This window comes from Gopherus evgoodei, chromosome 1 (assembly GCF_007399415.2).
Source record: "Gopherus evgoodei ecotype Sinaloan lineage chromosome 1, rGopEvg1_v1.p, whole genome shotgun sequence".
NCBI lineage: Eukaryota > Metazoa > Chordata > Testudines > Testudinidae > Gopherus > Gopherus evgoodei.
Genome location: NC_044322.1, coordinates 211,988,232 through 212,007,560, shown reverse-complemented (window position 1 = coordinate 212,007,560; position 19,329 = coordinate 211,988,232). Strand labels below are relative to the sequence as shown.

Sequence of the window (19,329 nt, the reverse complement as noted above, 5' to 3'; positions counted from 1 at the left end):
GTGGATATATAGGTTACTGCAGCCCAGGGTCCTGTCTAAGGGTATGGCAGCGATCGATCCAGCAGGGATCAATTTATCACATCTAGTCTAGTCTAGACACGATAAATCGATCCCCAAGCGCTCTCCCCTCAACTCCCGTACTCCAGCTTGGCAACAGGCGCAGGCAGAGTCAACGAGGAAGTGGCAGCAGTCAACTCTCTGTAGTGAAGACACCATGGTAAGTAGATCTAAGTACGTCGACTTCTGCTACGTTATTCACGTAGCTGAAGTTGCGTAACTTAGATCAATTCCCCTCACCCTCAGTGTAGACCAGGCCTAAGAGTGGGAAATTTGCAAAATTCTGCCAAAAGAGATGTAAAAGCATGAGGCCAAACATATGAGGATGTGTGCTCAGAGAAACCAGAAAGGGGACAGAGATGCAGTTAGCCCTGTTACTGTGGCACTAACATACAACACTTGTAGTTGCTTAGTAACATCAGGTTTATTAAAGGCCTTTAAGAGACATAATTCAGAGAATGGTTTACATCTACTCCAACAGGCTTTAGATAAGTAAAAGTAAAAATTCCCATAAAAGCCCCTTGACAATAACAATATTTGCAACTGTTAAAGTTGTAAGAATATCATTCTATTGTCACAAGTATCAGAGGGGTAGCCAGGTTAGTCTGGATCTGTAAAAGTGGCAAAGAGTTCTGTGGCACCTTATAGACTAACAAACGTATTGGAGCATGAGCTTTCGTGGGTGAATGTGTCCGATGAAGTGGGTATTCACCCACGAAAGCTCATGCTCCAATACATGTGTTAGTCTATAAGGTGCCACAGAACTCTTTGCCGATTCTATTGTGATTCACTTGAGTTTATGGTAAGTTTTCTAAATCTTGTACAGCTGATGACATATTGTAGCAAGGTGGTCTGGTTCCCTGCCACCCTGGAGAGGGACGAGCCTCTTCGGACGCCAAAGTGAGCGGAGCCACTGGAGCTTGCGCCCACCCCCCCAGAGGTCAGGGCACAGGACAGGAAGTACAAAAGCCCAACCCCAGAGCTCATTAGAGCCCCGGCCACCGGAGAAGCCAGATGCCTGTGGCCTAGCTCCCGGTGGGGAGACTCCTGCAGTCTGCGATTGACCTGAGGACTGGCCAGACCAGCTGAGGCCTGATGCCGACCAGACCCCAGAGAAGCTGTTAAGCCTGCCTGTGGCAAGCTACCCAGAGGAGCTGCAAAGCCTACCGCTCGCCGGGTATCCTAAGGAGCCCATGGTGCTTGATTCCATGGAGGACCCCATCCAAACGCAGGTACCTCTAGAGGGGGAGGTAGGAAGCAGCCGACTCTAGTCTTGCTGCAGCACACCCAGAGCCGAAGTCAGTGCGTTGCAGCCAGGATCCCCACTGACACAGCAGCAGGCCATCTGCTGCTGTTAGGGCCCCAGACTGGGACGCAGTGGAGTGGGAAGGCCTGCGCCCCCCCTGCCACCCAGCGTGTGGGTGGCAGTCTCCCCCTCTCTCCGGCCCCTCGGAGCCAGAGCCTAGGCCTCTTGAACTCATTTGTTTGCTCAGCCCCTGCATAAGGGCCTGAGCCATAGACTCTCGACTGTCCTGCCCTGAATTAGGGCCTGGGCCTGCAGAATGGGGCGGGCCGAACCCTTCTACACATATCAACATGAGATTTTGTTACTGAGTATAACACATTTTATATGAAAGTCAATGTCAATGTAAACAATACAGCCACTAAAAATAAAGGAACCAAAACATATTAATATACATTACCATTCTGAAAAATCTAAAAAGCAAATACAATTAGATTGTATCAATTCCCTTATCTTTATCCCCATTGTGCCAACCTACTACACCAAATATGGTGCTCTACAATACAGAAACATAGGAATTGCCATAATGGATCAGACCCATGGTCCATCCAGTCCAGAATCTTGTCTCTGACAATTACCAGCATCAGATGCTTCAGAAGAAGATGCAAAAAATCCTATAGTAGATAGCTGTGGGTTAATTTGCTCCACATGAAGGTCTTATTCTAATTTTCACTGGTTAGCGACTGGTTTAAGTATTGAAGCATGAGATTTTTTTGCTTCCAAATTCCTTTTTGCATAAAGTATTATAACTCTGATACAATGATTCAAACGCTCTTTGAATCCTAGTAAATTCTTGACCTCATTACATCATGTGGCAATGAGTTCCACAGTCTAATTATATATTGATTGAAAAAGTATTTCCTTTTATCAGTTTTGAATTTGCTACCTTTCAGTTTTATTGAGTATCCCTTTGTTCTTCTGTTGTAGGATAAGAACATAACTCCAGACCTGCTTTTTCTATACCATTCATTATCTTTTACATATATATTATCATGTCCCCTCTCTTTTTGCCTCTTTTTTAAAGTCAACAGTTAAAAAAAATGTAAAGTCTCTTCCTATGAGAATTTGTCTTTGCACTTAGTCTCCCTTGTCACCCCTCTCTGAACCACCTTTCTTCAGGAAATCTCAGGAGAATAGACACTAAAATGACATTATAGAGGGAATAGCAGTGACCACTACAATCAAGGCTGCATTTCTATTCCAAACTAAGGTCTTGATTTCAGTTGCTGAAAACTTTTTCTGAAATTTTTAATTTTCACATAGAAATTTCTAGGCTCAATCTCTGCCCAAAGCTGAAATTTTGGGAAAACTTGAGAAGAAATTATTCAGCAAATTTTGAGTTCAAGTAGAATGAAAAAAACCCTTCCCTTCCTCCACCTTTGAGAAGATGTGCTTTTTAATGTTTTAGGCTGCAAGCAATTTTGAGTCAGGGATTGTCATTTATGATGTGTGTACAACATATACAGCAACACAAATGTTAAATAAAGAACAAAATAAAATTCCTGAGGAAATGGAGAAGGCAAATGATGGAGGGAGCTTTCAGCCAGATACCCGAGTGACCAGTCAAAGTGCAAGGATTAGGTGTCTATGCTTTAGTTAGGACAAGTCTAGGGAGATTTTAGGGAGGTCTTTTCTGATTTAGGTATTGAAGCTGGAAAACAGACAATACATACTTCGAAAAAATTGTGGTAGCAGCTTATTTCTCCATTTTACAGTTATAGATGAAGTAAAATTAGCACGAATTGGACAATTATGTTTTAAAACATTCTATGTCATAGGTTTCAGAGTGATTTGTTAGTCTCTAAGGTGCCACAAGTACACCTGTTCTTTTTATGTCATAGGTGTTATTCCTCTCACAACTCACATTCTTTTAAACAAGTTACCAGATTTATGACTGGTCTCATATTTAGTGAACAAATGGTTCACATTTTTAAAAGCTTCAAACATTTTACCCACTTTCAGTACAAAATCCATTGCTATGGATAGGCTAAATATTGTAGACTGGAATTGTGTGGACAGCAGGTGAAGAGCAATCAGCATAGAAAAAGGGAACAGATCATCTAGTGTAAGCACAGAACCCCATTTTAATGGCATTATGTACAAATACTTCACAGTGGGCTATTAAGCCACTGTTCCTCATTAGTTATCTTGCCCTCCTTGAGTACTCAGCTTAATTGGCCTATCCAAATCTTCTATGAAAGCTTGTTTAATAAGAGTTGAGCAAGAGGCATCCTGGAGACCAGTTCATTAAGGGCATGTTCACACTTTGAACTGGAAGGTATGACTTCCAGCTCCAGGGAAAATATATCTATGCCAGTTGTGACTGAGCCAGAGAGCTAAAAACAGAGTGTAGCCATGGTGATGCAAGCAGCTGTCCTGAGTATGTACCTGTCCAAGACGCTAAGTATGTACTCAAGGTGGCTAGCACCTCCTGACGCTCACATGGTGGCAGCTACGTTCTATTTTTAGCATGCTAACTCGATCAGAACTAGAAATTACATCTCCAGCTTGAAAAGCAGATGTACCTTATGAGGCACACAGTAAGGCCTCATAAGTCATTTTTGCAAAATGAATTACAGCCCAGTGCATCATACACTGTGTATAAAACTGTAATTAGAATTTATACTCCACTTTATATCTTGAAAGCATATTACAAATATTAACTAATTAATCGTCACAACCCTCCTTTGAGATACATAAGTATTATAATATTTATTTTACACATGTGAAAACCAAGGCTCAGAGAGATAGGCTAATTTGTCCAGAGCCACGCAATAAACCAAGTACGGAGCCAGGCTCAGAACTTTGTATTCCTAGCTCCCGCGCCATAGCTCAGTTCTATAGACCACACTGGTGTTCTAAAACAGTACAATAGTCAATTTATTTACAACGACACTGGGGCAGGACCATCTCAAAAAAAGAGATGCTTCACGTAAGTAGATACACGTTAAAATTAACATAAAAACAAAGGATGTTAGTGATCATCAGGAAGTTAACATTGTTGAATAATCCATTTTAAGGCTCAACCCCATGGGAAGTCAATGAGAGTTTTGTCATTGACTTCACTAGCAGCAGAAACAGACCTGAAATGTTGGTGTAATGAAAACAATTGTCAGCACTCAACATAGTTAACATTTCTTGTAAAATAAAATTTAAAAAATTTGCATGCATGCTGAATGTGTTTAAAGAAACACATTACGGAGCACTAACATATGGGTTTAAGTCAGGCATATTCTGATTGTGATAAAGCTGTTTGCCTAACCTTTATAGAACTTACTCTGATAGGAAGTACGGATCCGTTTCGTTAAATCTGGATAAAAGTTAGACAGGCCACGCATGCAAAAGTTGTCTTTGGAACATGCCAGTACACCAGCATCAGCAGCAGGCAGAGGAAAAAGAGAAAAAAAAAACAGTCTAAAGTGAAAGGATGTGATATTATAACCAGCATCTAGAACAGCCAAGGTGGAGAAATTTCAGCAGATGTTTACCCTCTGGTCAGAAGATATAACAAGGAAAATAATAATCCAGAAAAGTAAAGGGTGTGGGATGGATGGTGAGAAAGCAGCTGAGGTTTTATTCAGATGCATCATTTTTATGAGTGGTCTAAAAAAGATCGTTATTTTCATTAGGTATTTATACAAGATAGGCTCAATTATAAGCTGTACAAAACAGCTGGAATGTTGCCCTAAAGGAATAGCAAAAGATTCTGCCTGACACAAGGGAATCCTCAGGTGGCACAAAGCTACCTACAGTCCCCCCTCCTGTGAAGTTGCTGCAGTGTCTGGTTGAAGCATGGTTAAGACAGCAGCAAAGTTATGCAGGGGCTGCTCTGGCCCCAGCCAGACCAGGAGTTGCTCCCATCAGCAGTGGCAAGTTTACATCATCTTTATGCTTGGCATAGTTGAGAACTGAACCTGATGGGGTTAGATATTTGTAAAATGAGATAAACAGTATTTCAGGGACAAAAGCAGAACATGGAGATTTATTTAAGTTTTAATAATTCAGAGTCCAATCTTTCTTCCACCGACGTCAGTGGCAAAATTCCCATTGATTCCAATGAGAACATGACTGGGTGCTTAGTGTAGGACTTATTGATAAACATATAGTTGTCATACGTAAATAGTACATTATAATTTACATTTTTCAAAATTCATGACTAGATTATAAACCTTGAAAGTTTACATCCAAATTGTTTCATTATCAAACTTTAAAATTTTGTAACTGTGTCTGTCAATAAGACTGTTTAATTGTGTAAAAATGAAACATAGAGACAAAATATTTTACACAAATATAAAGTATACATTTTACTAATTTTCTGACACAAATGGAAATTTTATATTAACAGAAACATAAGGCAAAGTGTAACTGTATTGGTGGAAACTTATTTCCACTATGCAACACTTAATGATGTCTGCCATATGCTTCTTGACATAAAATTTTAAAAAAATTCACAGACGGATTTAACAATCTTCTGTCAAGGGCTCTACTTACTATATCCAATGGAGGAGAACAAAAATGTCTACTTCCTGTCTTAAGGTGCTTAGCTACTTAATGAAGATGTCCCTTGGATGTGTTTCTTTAGTTGGTCCTTCGACCATAAAGATTTATTTAAAGACTAAAGCATGTGATTTGGCAGACGATACATGTTGCTTTAAAGTGAAATCTTACTTATCTGTCTGAAGCATTTGGCAACTGGAAAAAAAAAATCAACATATTGACTGTGCACATCATGAGCTGGCTAGCATTAAGACAATCTGTTTTTCTTCTCCTTACAATTACTTAGGGACTCAGCTAGGGAGATTACTTGCTGACCACCATCCCAAACAATTAAGCTTCGTATATAATGCTTTGCATTTGAGGAAGTTTCAGTACCTAAGGAGCAGTCAGATTTCTCTGATATGGTTCTATAAATTCCATTGGCTGGCAGATAATCATGCATTTCAAAAGCACTATAAAAAGCCGCAAGCAAGAAAACAAAGAATGAGTAAGGTTCAGAACAACTGTATTTTATCTCCTACCTGTAGTGAACTGCTTGTTTTTGCGTGGAGAACGGGGCTGACGCTGGTATGGATCACTTGATCCGTATAAGTCAATGGTTCCCATACTCAGCAATACTGTCTTCTGCATAAAATCCACAACAGCCAAACCGTTGCAGTTCCCAAATGCAACTCTGAGAAAAGAAATGTTCCTCAAAGGCATTATACTCTGGCATTATATGGTATAATTCACAGAAGTATTATTTAAAACAGTAAGTATTGTGAATTTGCAATAATTTTCTAAGACCTTATTTTCAAAGCTTAAGTTTTTAATTGTAATTATAAATGGTTTTCTAATTCTGACTTCAAATAAATTTTTGTCTTAAAATGTTGTAATTAACATTATTCAAAACAGATATAGTTTATCTTAATAAACATTCACTTTGCATGTTTTATTGTTGTAATAATATCTAGATATTGCCATATGGAACAATATATTTGTTATAATTATAATCATGTGGTAGATAATGAAAATTAAGTGCACAAATCTTACATTATATATAACTAGAGCCCTACCAAATTTATGGACATAAAAAAAAAGGGTCAGAGACTGTGACATCTAGTCTCCCCCATGAAATCTGGTCTTTGGGGAAAATTAACTATATATTTTTTGTCCTTCCTTTTCTCCCACTGTACAAAACAAGATTCCATACAGCAACCATAGAGCTACATCTACCAGGAACCACAAAAGCAAAACAGTCAGTCAGTCAGAGGAGGAATATATAGCTAAATTTCATATTGTTATTTAAAAAATGCCTCAGGCTGTGATTTTCAAAGCAGCACAAGGGATTTAGGTGTTCAATTCCCACCAAAATTCAATGGGAGTTGACTGCCTGATTTAATTTGGCTCCTTTCAAAACAGGTCCATAAAATCTTATAGCAGATGTTTAATATATATGTAGAAAAGCAATATAAGAGGGAGAATAGTATTATGGGAGAAGTGGAATCACTACAACAAACATATTCACTAGAAGAAATGGTTTCTCACCTCAGACAGCTGTTATTCTTTGAGATGTGTTGCGTATGTCCATCATACTAAGTGTGTGAACGCATTGTGCACCAGTGTTGATGAGTCTTCCTTAGCAGTATCCACAGGGGAGGCCTCTCCTGAACCTTGCTGTTCTTCATGCTCCATGCCAAGAGCTTCATACTGGATTCTTAGATGACAGGCTCTGAGGCATTAGGGAAGGAGGGTGGGTCGTGTAATGGACATTTGCAACCCATCTCAAGGAACAGCAGTTATCAGAGAAGAGTAAACATTTTTCTTTGTGTTATTGCATATGCCCATTATACTAGGTGTCTTCCAAGCTAGTTTCTGCTGGAGGAAGGGCTAGGAATCTCATCGGATGAGGGACTGCAGGACTGCTTTCCTCAAATTCGTGTCTTCTCTTGATGTGGTAAATAACTGCATCTAGCAAAAGTGTGGACTGAAGACCATTTTGCCACCCTTCAGAGATCCATGATAAGGATGTTTCTCACAACCACTGTGGAGGTTGTGTATGCTCTGGTTGAATGCTCAGAACTTTTCATGAGGCATTATCCCCTTAATTTTGTAATTATATGACAATACAGCTGGTGATCCACTTGGAAAGCCACTGCAATGTTACAGGACACCATCCCTTCCTTCTGCATAGGAGACAAACAGCTGGGAAAAGACCCAAACAGGCTGCTTTGAGACATGCAGCTGCCTGGATGAAGCGACGGCAGAAGTGGATGGTTGGGGCCTCCTTCCTCCTTGCTTGTGTATTTGCCTAGACTGATCTGCTTGTCGAGGCATATAATACTTCTGCCTTGTTTGAAACACGGGTAAAAATTTTGTTCTTTTGGGGGCTGGTGTATACAGAGGCAGGGATGTCAACACTGGCCTAGAATCTTTTAACATATGCTGTGCTTCACCCATCTTCCAGAAGAATAAGGCACAGCTCTTGAAGGGGAGATATTCAAAAATCTGTTGTACTTCTACAGAGATCCCCAATAACAGGAGGCATGACAAGCATCTCATAGTTACTGCCATCACCATGACTTTGGCAGCCAAGTCAGCCATATCCAGGGAAGTCAGCAGAGCAGACAGTGCGATAACCGCATCTGTCCCCTGTGTCCTGGTCTTCACCCAGGTCCTGTCCCCCATCCCTCATTGTGTCCAGACTCCAGTCCTGTATTATTCCCCCCCATTGTTCTACCCATGTATTGCATGGCTCCCCTCCCCCAGCCTCACATCAGAGCCCCAGCTGGCTGGGTGCAGCTTTTCCTGAACCCTGGGTGACCTTTAGATTGACATCCAGAAGGGTTCACTCAGGATGGGAGGGCTAGAGCCAGAATCAGTGGGGCAGATGAAGCCCCATCTCACAAGTCCTAGCATATGGTACTCTTAGAGATAGATCCCTAATGTGGGGTGGGACTGGACAGAACTGCTGGCTCCTTGGATTGGGGGATCCCAGTGGGGGTCCTTCTAGGGAAACCTGTTTATAGAGGAGCAAACTGCTATATTTTCCACTTTGTGACCCCTAAAGGGGAACTGACCAGGAGGTAGGAGGTGGCATTCAGGAAGCCGCAGGCCAGCAGATTGTCTTGAGCAGTCACTGCTTGGAGGAAGCTCTGGATTCTCTAAAGTGGGAGACGTAGGAACCCACTTCATACTCCGAGGAGGAGTAGGATGTCAAAGCCATTCTCCTTAGGCTTCAGAGGCTGAGGGTACTCAAAGAACATCTCTCTTTGAGGACTGCCCTGATGAGGGGGAATTCCTCCTGACTCCATTGACAGGTAAAGCTGGGGGAACACTCCTGGACAGAGTGTCGAGGAATGACCTCTATCTGACTGAGGTGGATCCAATGCTGTGGGAAGGATGTCTCCATGAAGATGTATCTGAAATGCTCTTCTCTTAGCTTGTTAGTTCTTGTCTTGAAGCCCTGTCAAATCAGGTACTTGTCCCTGACCCTCACCCAAGCACTTCACACAGTGAGAGTGAGGGATACTCATGGCCAATGCTATACCCAGAGTAGAGCTTGAAGCCCTGGGACCTTGGCATAAGTTCCCTCAGAACCACTTAAGCTCAGAGTTCAGACTACTGAGAGCAGGAACAAACAGAAAATAAAGAAAATGGGATCCAAGGGAGCCAAAATGAGTACCGCTATTACTAACAACAACTAACTATAACAAAACATTCACAGAAGGAATGCACTGACAGTATGCTCCAAGCACTGACCATGGATCTGCCCTTAGACTTTCAACAAGGGTTTGTTGGGTTAAATAAGAACAGCCACAATTATATGAGATAGGATAACATTTTGTATACGGTATATAAACCTGCATGTTTCAGGGCATAGGCCAACCTCTAACTGATGGGGGTTTGCAAGGAAACTATCCCTATTGTCCATTATGGGGACTTTTGAATCTTTTTATGAAGTATCTGGTACTACCAACTGTCAGAGACAGGGATTTGGATTAGATGGACCACTGGGCTAAGCTGATAAAGCAAGTCCTATGTTCCTACATAAATAAAAGACAAGGTTGTACAAAGCAAGTAAAAGGGATCTAAATGACTCAACATAGCACTGTAGAAAAAGACTGGAGTGTGAACAAAACACAATCTCTTTTATGTGATTTGAGACAGCAGAAATGCTAGTCATCTGCCTTCAGAAAATGATGTGCCTGAGGCCTTTGTTGAACACAGTAAAAATAAAAAACATGTAAAGGGGCAGTGATCAGTGAGATCTTTCTGGGAACAACCATTAAAAAAAATACTCTTAATACAATAGTAAGGACCAAAGAAGGTCCTTGCTAATAGCCAAGCATTTGGCTACAGGAGAAAATCAGAAAAAAGTCCTTATCACCCTCAAAGCCATCTGACTGTTGTAAGAAGGATTTTTTAGGGGACATTGCATGAGGCATTCTATCCCCTCCGCTGGGGTAGTCCAAAGAAAAACAAAATGGATTACCGAAGTTCAGAGTTCATATGAAGGGAGAGGGAAATGTTGTTCTGTCAGGCTGCCTCTGTGGTAGGTTTTCCCTTCTCTCTGGAAGAGACCTTTGGGCAGTTGTCTTAGGGAGAGATTCTGCCTTCCCTCAGGCTCTCCTCTGCTGGAGCAGCAGCTTGCAGGTCTGCTACCAAAAGAGAGGTTCCTCCTCCAGTTGGAGCATTTCCTACACTCTGGGTGGAGTGGGGCTGGCTGGGCCCAAAGTAATTCCTTAACCCCTTGTTGCTCAGTGTTGGGTTTGTACACCCCATCACAGCATCCTAAGAATATAAACCCACTGCTTGTGAGCACTGCTTTATAACATATCCTCATATGCTGGCATATTCTATGGTCAAACAACTGAATGGAGCCCAAAAAACAGATTTCCTGAGGAAGAATTGCTGGCAAAGAAGGTTGCAGGCCCTATGATAAATATCTATACAAGTTACATATCAGCATAATAGATATAAGCCTGGCCACCACGGTCTGGGTTTCTGACAGAAGTTTTTTCAAGACAGCATTAATGACCTCTAACCAGTCTGAAGAGCATAATTAAGCTTTCCTGAATTAGGTAGGTTTTTATTCTATTGGTTCTCAGTTTTATTCTTTCTAAAGCACTTCCATAATTTAGCTGCTTCAGACTAGACACGTGAGGTATTATATTCAACTTAGGAGACAGAAAAACCTACTCAAACTCCTTACATATTCATGTGGGGTGCCATCAGAATTTTGGGGGATCATTAGTAAAATAAAACCTTACCAACTTGTTAAAAAAAATCAGTGCACCTGTTCAATATATGTTTAAAAAAAAACTTTCTAAGTGGTCCAAATCAAAATCTGTGAACTAAAGGTCATAGATTTTTTTTTATAATAGTAAAAGGATTTCCCCCACTTTCTTTATACTTGAAAACAGTAAAACTGTTTTTGCTCAAATTTCCGAAAACACTTGACCCACCTCAGGCAGAGATCCGACCTAGAAAATTTCACCCCAATGATGGAAGTCTGAAAAAATTATAAGTAACTGCAAAAGAAAAACTGTTTAGATTGACAGTGGCCAAACTTAACTATAGATGTGTTAGAGAGACAAGTTGGGTGAGGTAATATCTTTTATTGGAACAACTTCTGCTGGTCAGAGAGATAAGCTTTCAAGCTACACAGAGCTCTTCCTCAACACACACACGGCTACAACAATGCATATAGGTGTGTTACACATTCCAGCTATACAATATTGACTATAAAGAAGGAGGCTTAACAATACCTTTGACAGAGGAACAGTATAATTAGGAGAAGATTACCACTACCAGACCTAAAGGCAAATAAATAATTTCTATGTCTTCTGTATACAATCATAAACCTAATGAAGAGTTCAGAGGGAATTTCTTATTTCCCACTGGCTACTGTAGTTACTAACTACTAAGAAAGGATTGGTACTGAAAGAAACTGCATATTACATGCCACATACTACTCAACTTCTTAAAGCTGATTTTTTGGGGGGAGGGAGGAATGCTTGTGCTTTTCATTAATCAATTTAATATTTTTCATAACAACAAGGCTAAAATCTTGATCAGACATTTCTTGGCAGTTAATATTGGGAGGAGCTGAGGACCTTGGGCTCAGGTGGCGGGCTAGGGAACACACAAACTGGTCATTCATTTTCAGGAAAGGCCTTCTTAGTTCATCATTGTTTAAATTTAATTTAATATTTTTATATATTTTAAAATATACTAAGATATACCTGCAGAATTTTGCCACACTTTTTTCTACTTTTATAACGAAAACCAGTAGTGTGATGATTCTCTTTAATTGCATGAAAGTGGAAATATTTCGAATTTGCACCTTGCAAGAGCTCAAAGTAAACAGAAACCAAGTGAAATATATTGAATTTCATAACCCATCAACTGCCTTATGTTTGTTGAGTGTAAGGTGTTTTTTAACCTTTGTTTTTATACATGCTTTGTACCTGTAGTAATGGTGTGACAGCTGTGAAGCTATGTACTACTCTATGTATGAATATGGATATGTAATAAAGGTAAGACTATTGTACATGGCCTGCTCAGTGAGATACAGTTACTGTATAAGTAGGCATAGATGATGGAAGTAAGGGTGCTTGAAGTGGTTTCCATTATATACAGAGTTTACAGTTTGGTTCAATGGCTCTCAGCACCCTCACTATGAAAATTGTTCCAGCACCCCTGTAATGATGGTTGGTTATCAGAATTTCCTGTATGACTGCACTGATCTAATTTAATAGGGGGTCACGGGAAGAATACACAGGAAGGCAACACAATGGTCCCACATGAGCAACCTCCCAACAAACACCGGGGGAAATTACAAGATAATGGCCTATTTCCAGGCTCTGGGATGGAGTGACAGCTGTTTTCCCAGGGTGGGAGGCTAGAGATCAAAAGAACATGAAAGAGTTAAAAAGTATCCTGAGGAAGAGAAGGGGCTGTCACTTTTCAAAAGCTGCCTAGGGAGACAGGTTGACACAGAGATACTCTGGGGAGGCGGTCTAAAGCAGTCGGGCCTTCCCAGATCAAAGGAATGGTAAACCTTAGGGAAAAGCCTTTCTGGTCGCTGCTTACCACTGTCATTGCTCCCAGAGAATAGAACAGAATTGCAGCTGCTGGCCGTAAATCAGAGTGCTGAGGTAATCATGGTTAGCACCAGGGCACTGCAATCCAGGGCCCAGACGGAGGATGGAGAAATGAGTGATTCCACCCAGAACCAGGTGATGGCTAGACCTGGAAAGGGGCCAAAGATGAAGTTTGCCTAGGTATTGTGAAAAATGCATTCTGGCAATGGTAAAATTAATGAAATTTCTAGATTTCATGACTAGGAGCTGACGAGTACCTAAGGACAGACAAATATTTTCACACTAATACAAAGGTTGTGGCTGAGATTTTCAAAGGGGCTTCAGAGGGGCAAGTGCTCAAATTTATACTGAAAGTCAGTAAGCACTGGGCACCTAATTCCTGAAGGCCCCCTAAGAAACGCCAACCTATACCTTTATATCCGAGTGATACCTTCTCTACCAGAAACAAACTTGTAAAGACTCGTTTCCTGATTTGATGCACATGTGCAACACCCATTAGTATTACATGGAATCATATGGGCTGTGCTGGTTGGAAAGGATACATGGCCAGTGCATCCCCACCACAACCTTTTCCAGCTGGTTTTCTGTGGAGACCTAGCCATAAACAAAAACTGTCCCTTCTAACAAGTACCCAAGTGAAGGCAGCAGTGACACCAATGCCTGCCTTCTATCAAAGTATCACAGGGAGGTCTAATTTTCCCCCCCTTGTGCCATCGCAGGTAATCTGGTGATTATTTTAAGATATCTGTAAAAAAAATTATAACTCAGAAAGGTAATTAGGTTTTGATTAAAAGGACAGGGATATTATATGAAAGATGCAATCATAAGAATGTCAGATGAACTTCTCATATTACATCCTTTATGCGGGTTACTGGTTCTTGTAATTTTTTACCCAAGAACCAAGCTTAAAGCAACTTTTGATTTTTCATGGTGACTGTTAAGTATAACTGAAAATATACATTGCTTAGCTGAGTAAAGAATAAATCAATACAACATGATTTTTAGTTACTTACAGTCCATAGGCTGAGTTTACGGCCAGACTGGTGATTTGTTGTGGAGGCTCACCATCCACCCACACCAACTGAATAACAAGTTCTGGTTGGTACCCAGGAGGCATTCGCACAGGTCGAGTCTTAACACTAAGAAGAAAAAGGGACACAAAACAGAAACACATGATCAAAATGATTAGGGCACAATAATAGAAACTATTTACCCTGAGGAGATAATAGTGAAGCCAACTTCTCTTGTAGGACTGGATCAACACTGAAAAGGAATTCTCACCATACTTTTAATCTAATTGTAGATTAAGCCTATATGTTCCACTTAGAGCTGTGTAGAGAAGGAAAATTTCATTTCATGGAGGGTTTCAATGAGGTTTCAGATTAGGAATAAAACCTGAAAATGTCAAAGTTGTCCACAAAATAAAATTCCAAATTTTTGTTTGTTTCTTTCTTTTGGGTCAATTGAAATGTTTTATTTCAACAACATTGTTTTGTTTCATCACAAATTCAACTTTTCAAAAATTTATAATATATAGTGGAAAATAAAACAATTTAGAAACAAAGTCATTTCAAAAGAAAAAATTGAAACATTTCATTCCAAAAAAGTGTTGAAATGGGACATTTCAACATTGTTGGAAATAGTTTTCCCATTTTTTCCAAAACAAAATTTCTGCTAAATCAACGATCTGTGAATAATTTCTATTTCAGTGGAACTGCATTTTCTGATGGAAAATGAAATGATTGTGTCAAAGTTTTTCCAACCAAGCTCTAGTTCCAATCCAACGATAAAGAACCAACCCTATAAAATTGTTTGTGGTACTCCTTGCTCTTTGTCATGCCTATGGTTAATTCTTGTACTTTCTCCTGCATATAACACATGCAGCTCCTGGGATGCAAATTTCTATGTCCATGGACCCAGATCTGTAGATCTATAGATCCCGCTGTAACCCAATCCTAACTAGGTAAGTGCTCAAATTAAATATTATTATGGGGAATTCTATTCAGTGATGACTGTTAAAATCTGAGAAATTCAAGAATGGCTGTGCTTTAGAAGGCCACATAAAATGTTGCTTCACCTTTTAATTTCCCCTTCTTATCTATGTAGCCCAGACAGCTAGATTGGCAACCTTTGGCATGTGGCCCATCAGGGAAATCTGGTGGCAGACCGGGACTGTTTGTTTACCTGCAGTGTCCACAGGTTCGGCTGATCGCAGCTCCCACTGGCTACAGTTCACTGTTCCAGGCCAATGGGGGCTGCAGAAAGTGGCAGCCAGCACATCCCTTGGCCTGCACTGCTTCCCGCAGCCCCCATTGGCCTGGAACGGCAAATCGTAGCCAGTTGGAGCTGCGATTGGCTGAACCTGCGGACAATGCAGGTAAACAAACCGTCCTGGCCCGCCAGCAGATTTCCCTGATGGGCCACGTACCAAAGGTTGTCGATCCCTGATCTAGCCGCATGTTTATATTGTGCTCATCTCCGTGGTATCTGGATACCTAACACTCATGAATCAGGCAAAGGCTCTATCTCTCCATCAATCCAACTAACCTGTTTTGGTAACTCTCCTTCCTTTGAGTACAATCACCCAGTCGCTAATCTACCCTTGAAGACTGAATGGATTCTTATAAGAAAGACAAGGTGGGTGAGACAATATCTTTTATTGAACCAACCTTGCGAAGGAGACAAGCTTTCAAGCTACAAAGAGCTTTTTACACAGGCTTCCTATACAGAGTTTGGTGCAGTTAGCAGTCTCTCTTCATGCATTGTTACGGAAGGTGCAATGGTCTGCAAAGCAGGTCCCAGAGGTGTACCAAAGACGTTGTGAAAAGATTATTCTTCACCTACTGTATGGCTGCTTTGTCTTTTTAGTAACTTTCTTTGCTGACTGGTAGAATGTATTTATCATCTTCAAATATTGTACTGAAGACAATGTCCAATTTGTCTTAAATGTTGCAGTTTAAAATACCAGACACGCTCTTAAAATTATTTAAAATTCCAGTGGTATAAATCACACTTTATTAATCATAGTTTTTAACTCTCCTGAGCTTATTAAAGATACTGTATATGTTCCTCATTTCAGTATTTACTCTTTAACAAGAAATGTATACTTTTCTTTGTAACTGAATTTCTTTACAGTAGTAGTTACTTATCAGATTGCAATGAATGTTATTTTATTGAAAATAATTATGTACTGTTAACAGTGAAAAAACAAATCATATCAAAATGAGCATTTGATAGATTCTGCCTCATTTTTGTAATACTACTCAGTTCATGTACACTATTCAAATTATGGGTCAATTTAATCCACGTTGTATCTCTACTGATTTCGATGTAGTTACACCAGGGATGTCGGTGGGCATTGTTTTTAAGGATCTATACTTTTCTTACTGTTTATTGTTTCATATCTATGAAAAATTATATCTTCTCTTGGGGTGGATAAAGTGGTTTCCGGTGAGCAAGTTTTTCTTTTCAGCAAAACTCAAAAGTGGGACCCAAATAGCATAATAATCTTAGCTCAGGTTTGGCTAAATGTTATAACTTTCTATTATCACCTTCAAAATCAACAGTACAGCAGTTTAAAGTAATGTTGGCTCACTGATAATAAATAATTATGGGCTGAGTCTTTTTGTTTATATTGGACCTATAACTTAGATACATAGATTCTAAGGCAGCGGGAACCATTATAATCATCTAGTCTGATCTCTTGTATAGCACACACCATAAAACTTCTCCAAAATAATTCCTAGAGTATCTTTTTTTAGAAAAACACACAATCTTAATTTAAAAATTACCAGTGATGGAGAATTCACCATGATCCTTGGTAAATTGCTCCAATGGTTAATTACTCTCACTATTAAAAATGTGTGCCTTATTTACAATCTGAATTTGTCTAGCTTCACACCCTAGCCACTGGATTGTGACATACGTTTCCCTGTTAGACTGAAGAGCCCATTATTAAATATTTTTTCCTCAGATATTTGTAGACTGTAATCAAGTCATTCCTTAACCTTCCCTTGTTCAGAAAAATAGACTGAAGTCCCTGCATCTGTCTCTATAAGGCATGTTTTCTAATTTTTTAATCATTCTTATGGCTCATCTCTGAACCCTCTTCAATTTATCAACATCCTTCTTGAATTGTGTACACCATAACTGGACACAGTATTCCAGCAGCAGTCACATCAGTGCCAAATACAGAGGTGAAAAAACTTCTCTACTCCTACGAGATTACTCTGTTTATGCCCCTCAGGATTGCATTGCTCTTTTCACCACAGCATCACACTGGGAGCTCATGTTCTGCTGCTTAACCTGCCCATCCCCAAATCTTTTTCAGAATCACTGCTTCCTAAGGTAGAGACCCTCATTCTGTAAGTATGACATACAGAACAAGTTCAGAGTTACGAAAACCTCAGGCATGTTCATAATTCTGAACAAAACATGATGGTGGTTCTTTCGAAAGTTTTACAACTGAACACTGACTTAATGCAGCTTTAAAACTTTACTATGCAGAAGAAAAATGTTGCTTTCCCTTTTTTCCCCAGTTGTTTATGTTTAACACAGTGCTGTACTGTATTTGCTTTTTTTTGTTCCTGCTGCTGCCTGATTGGGTATTCCCGGTTCCAAATGAGGTGTGTGGTTGACTGGTCAGTTTGTAACTCTGGTGTTCATAATTCTGAGGTTCTGCTATACATTCTTTGTTCCCTCATGTATATATTTACATTTAGCTGTATTAAAACCCATATTGTTTGCTCATGCCCAGTTTAACAAATGGTCTACATTGCTTTGAATCAATGACCTGTCCTCTTCATTATTTACCACTCCCCCAATTTTTGAGTCATTTGCAAACTTTATGAGTGATGATTTTATGTTTTCTTCCAGGTGATTGATAAAGATGTTAAATAGTGTAGGGCCAAGAACTGATACTTGAAGGACCTCACTGGAAACAGATCTATTTAATTTTGATTCCCCATTTATAGTTATATTGTGAGACCTATAAGTTAGCCAGTGTTTAATCTATTTGATGTGTGCCATGTTAATTTTATATTGTTCCAGTTTTTCAGTCAAAATTTTGTGTGGTAGCAAGTCAAATGCCTTACTGAAGACTAAGTATATTACATCAACATTATTACCTTTATTAATCAAACTTGCAATCTCATCAAAAAAGATGCTGATTTGCATTAATTACATGACCTTGCTTTAACTGTTTATTAATCGAGGTTTGTATCAGCCACTCTATTATCATGCCTGGGATTGATGTCAGGCTGACAAGCCTATAATTACTCAGATCATCTTACTTACCCTTTTAAAAAGATTGCCCAACATTAGCTTTCTTTCAGTGTTTTGGAACTTCCCCAGTGCTCCAAAACTTATTGAAAATTAAAATTAATAGCTCAGCAAGCTCCTAAGGCTGTTCTCTTAAAAATCTTGGAGGCAAGTTATCTGGCACTGTTATTTAAAAATATGTAACTTTAGTAGCTTTTGTTTAACAATAGTGGAATGGAAAGGGCGTTATCATCACCAAATGATGAATCTGCATCATTTACTGTCCCTAAATAGAGAACAAAAATATTTATTGAAAACATCTGTCTTTTCTGAATTATTATTGATAATTCTGCCATTTCCATCTAGTAATAGACCAAAACCATTGTCAGATTTTTTTTTTTGTTCCTAATATATTTAAAAAACTTCTTATTGTCCTTGACTCTGCTGGCAATAGATTTCTGCTTGTGCCCTTTGGATTCTTCATCAATTTTCTACAATTCCTAACTTCTAATTTATATTCATTATCTCTTTCCCTTTCTTCCATTTGTTACATATTTTTATTTTTTATTTTGTACAGTTGCCTTCACATCTCCTCTAAACTAGGTCAGTTTTTTAACCAGCACAACCTTCTTCCTCTCTTGTAGGATTGTGGCTTTTTGAACATCTAGTAAATTGCTCTGAAATGATTCCCAATTATCATTCAGCAGGAGAATTGCCAGCAGATCGAAGGACGTGATCATTCCCCTCTAGTCGACATTGGTGAGGCCTCATCTGGAATACTGTGTCCAGTTTTGGGCCCCACACTAGAAGAAGAATGTGAAAAAATTGGCAAGAGTCCAGTGGAGGGCAACAAAAATGATTAGGGGGTTGGAGCACATGACTTATGAGGAGAGGCTGAGGGAACTGGGATTGTTTAGTCTGCAGAAGAGAACAAAGAGGGGGAACTGATAGCTGCTTTCAACTACCTGAAAGGGGGGTTCCAAAGAGGATGGATCTAGACTGTTCTCAGTGGTAGCAGATGACAGAACAAGGAGTAATGGTCTCAAGTTGCAGAAGGGGAGGTTTAGGTTGGATATTAGGAAAAGCTTTTTTACTAGGAGGGTGGCGAAGCACTGAAATGGGTTA

The 19,329-nt window shown here is 39.7% G+C and overlaps 1 protein-coding gene across 9 annotated transcripts in view; it reads right to left on the bottom strand.

The window, feature by feature from the left end:
- The window catches only part of STXBP5L (syntaxin binding protein 5 like), a 424,278-nt gene that overhangs the window by 86,584 nt on the left and 318,365 nt on the right, over nt 1-19,329 (bottom strand). For 5 of the 9 annotated variants that reach the window (XM_030534340.1, XM_030534349.1, XM_030534386.1 and 2 more), the window contains exons 17-19: nt 13,959-14,084; nt 6,379-6,530; nt 4,638-4,709 (exon numbers count right to left, since the gene is read on the bottom strand). In XM_030534340.1, the coding sequence (XP_030390200.1) occupies nt 4,638-4,709; nt 6,379-6,530; nt 13,959-14,084 (350 nt within the window). The remainder of the gene's footprint in view (nt 1-4,637; nt 4,710-6,378; nt 6,531-13,958; nt 14,085-19,329) is intronic. The other 4 variants (XM_030534368.1, XM_030534406.1, XM_030534377.1 and 1 more) reach the window with 1 other exon arrangement.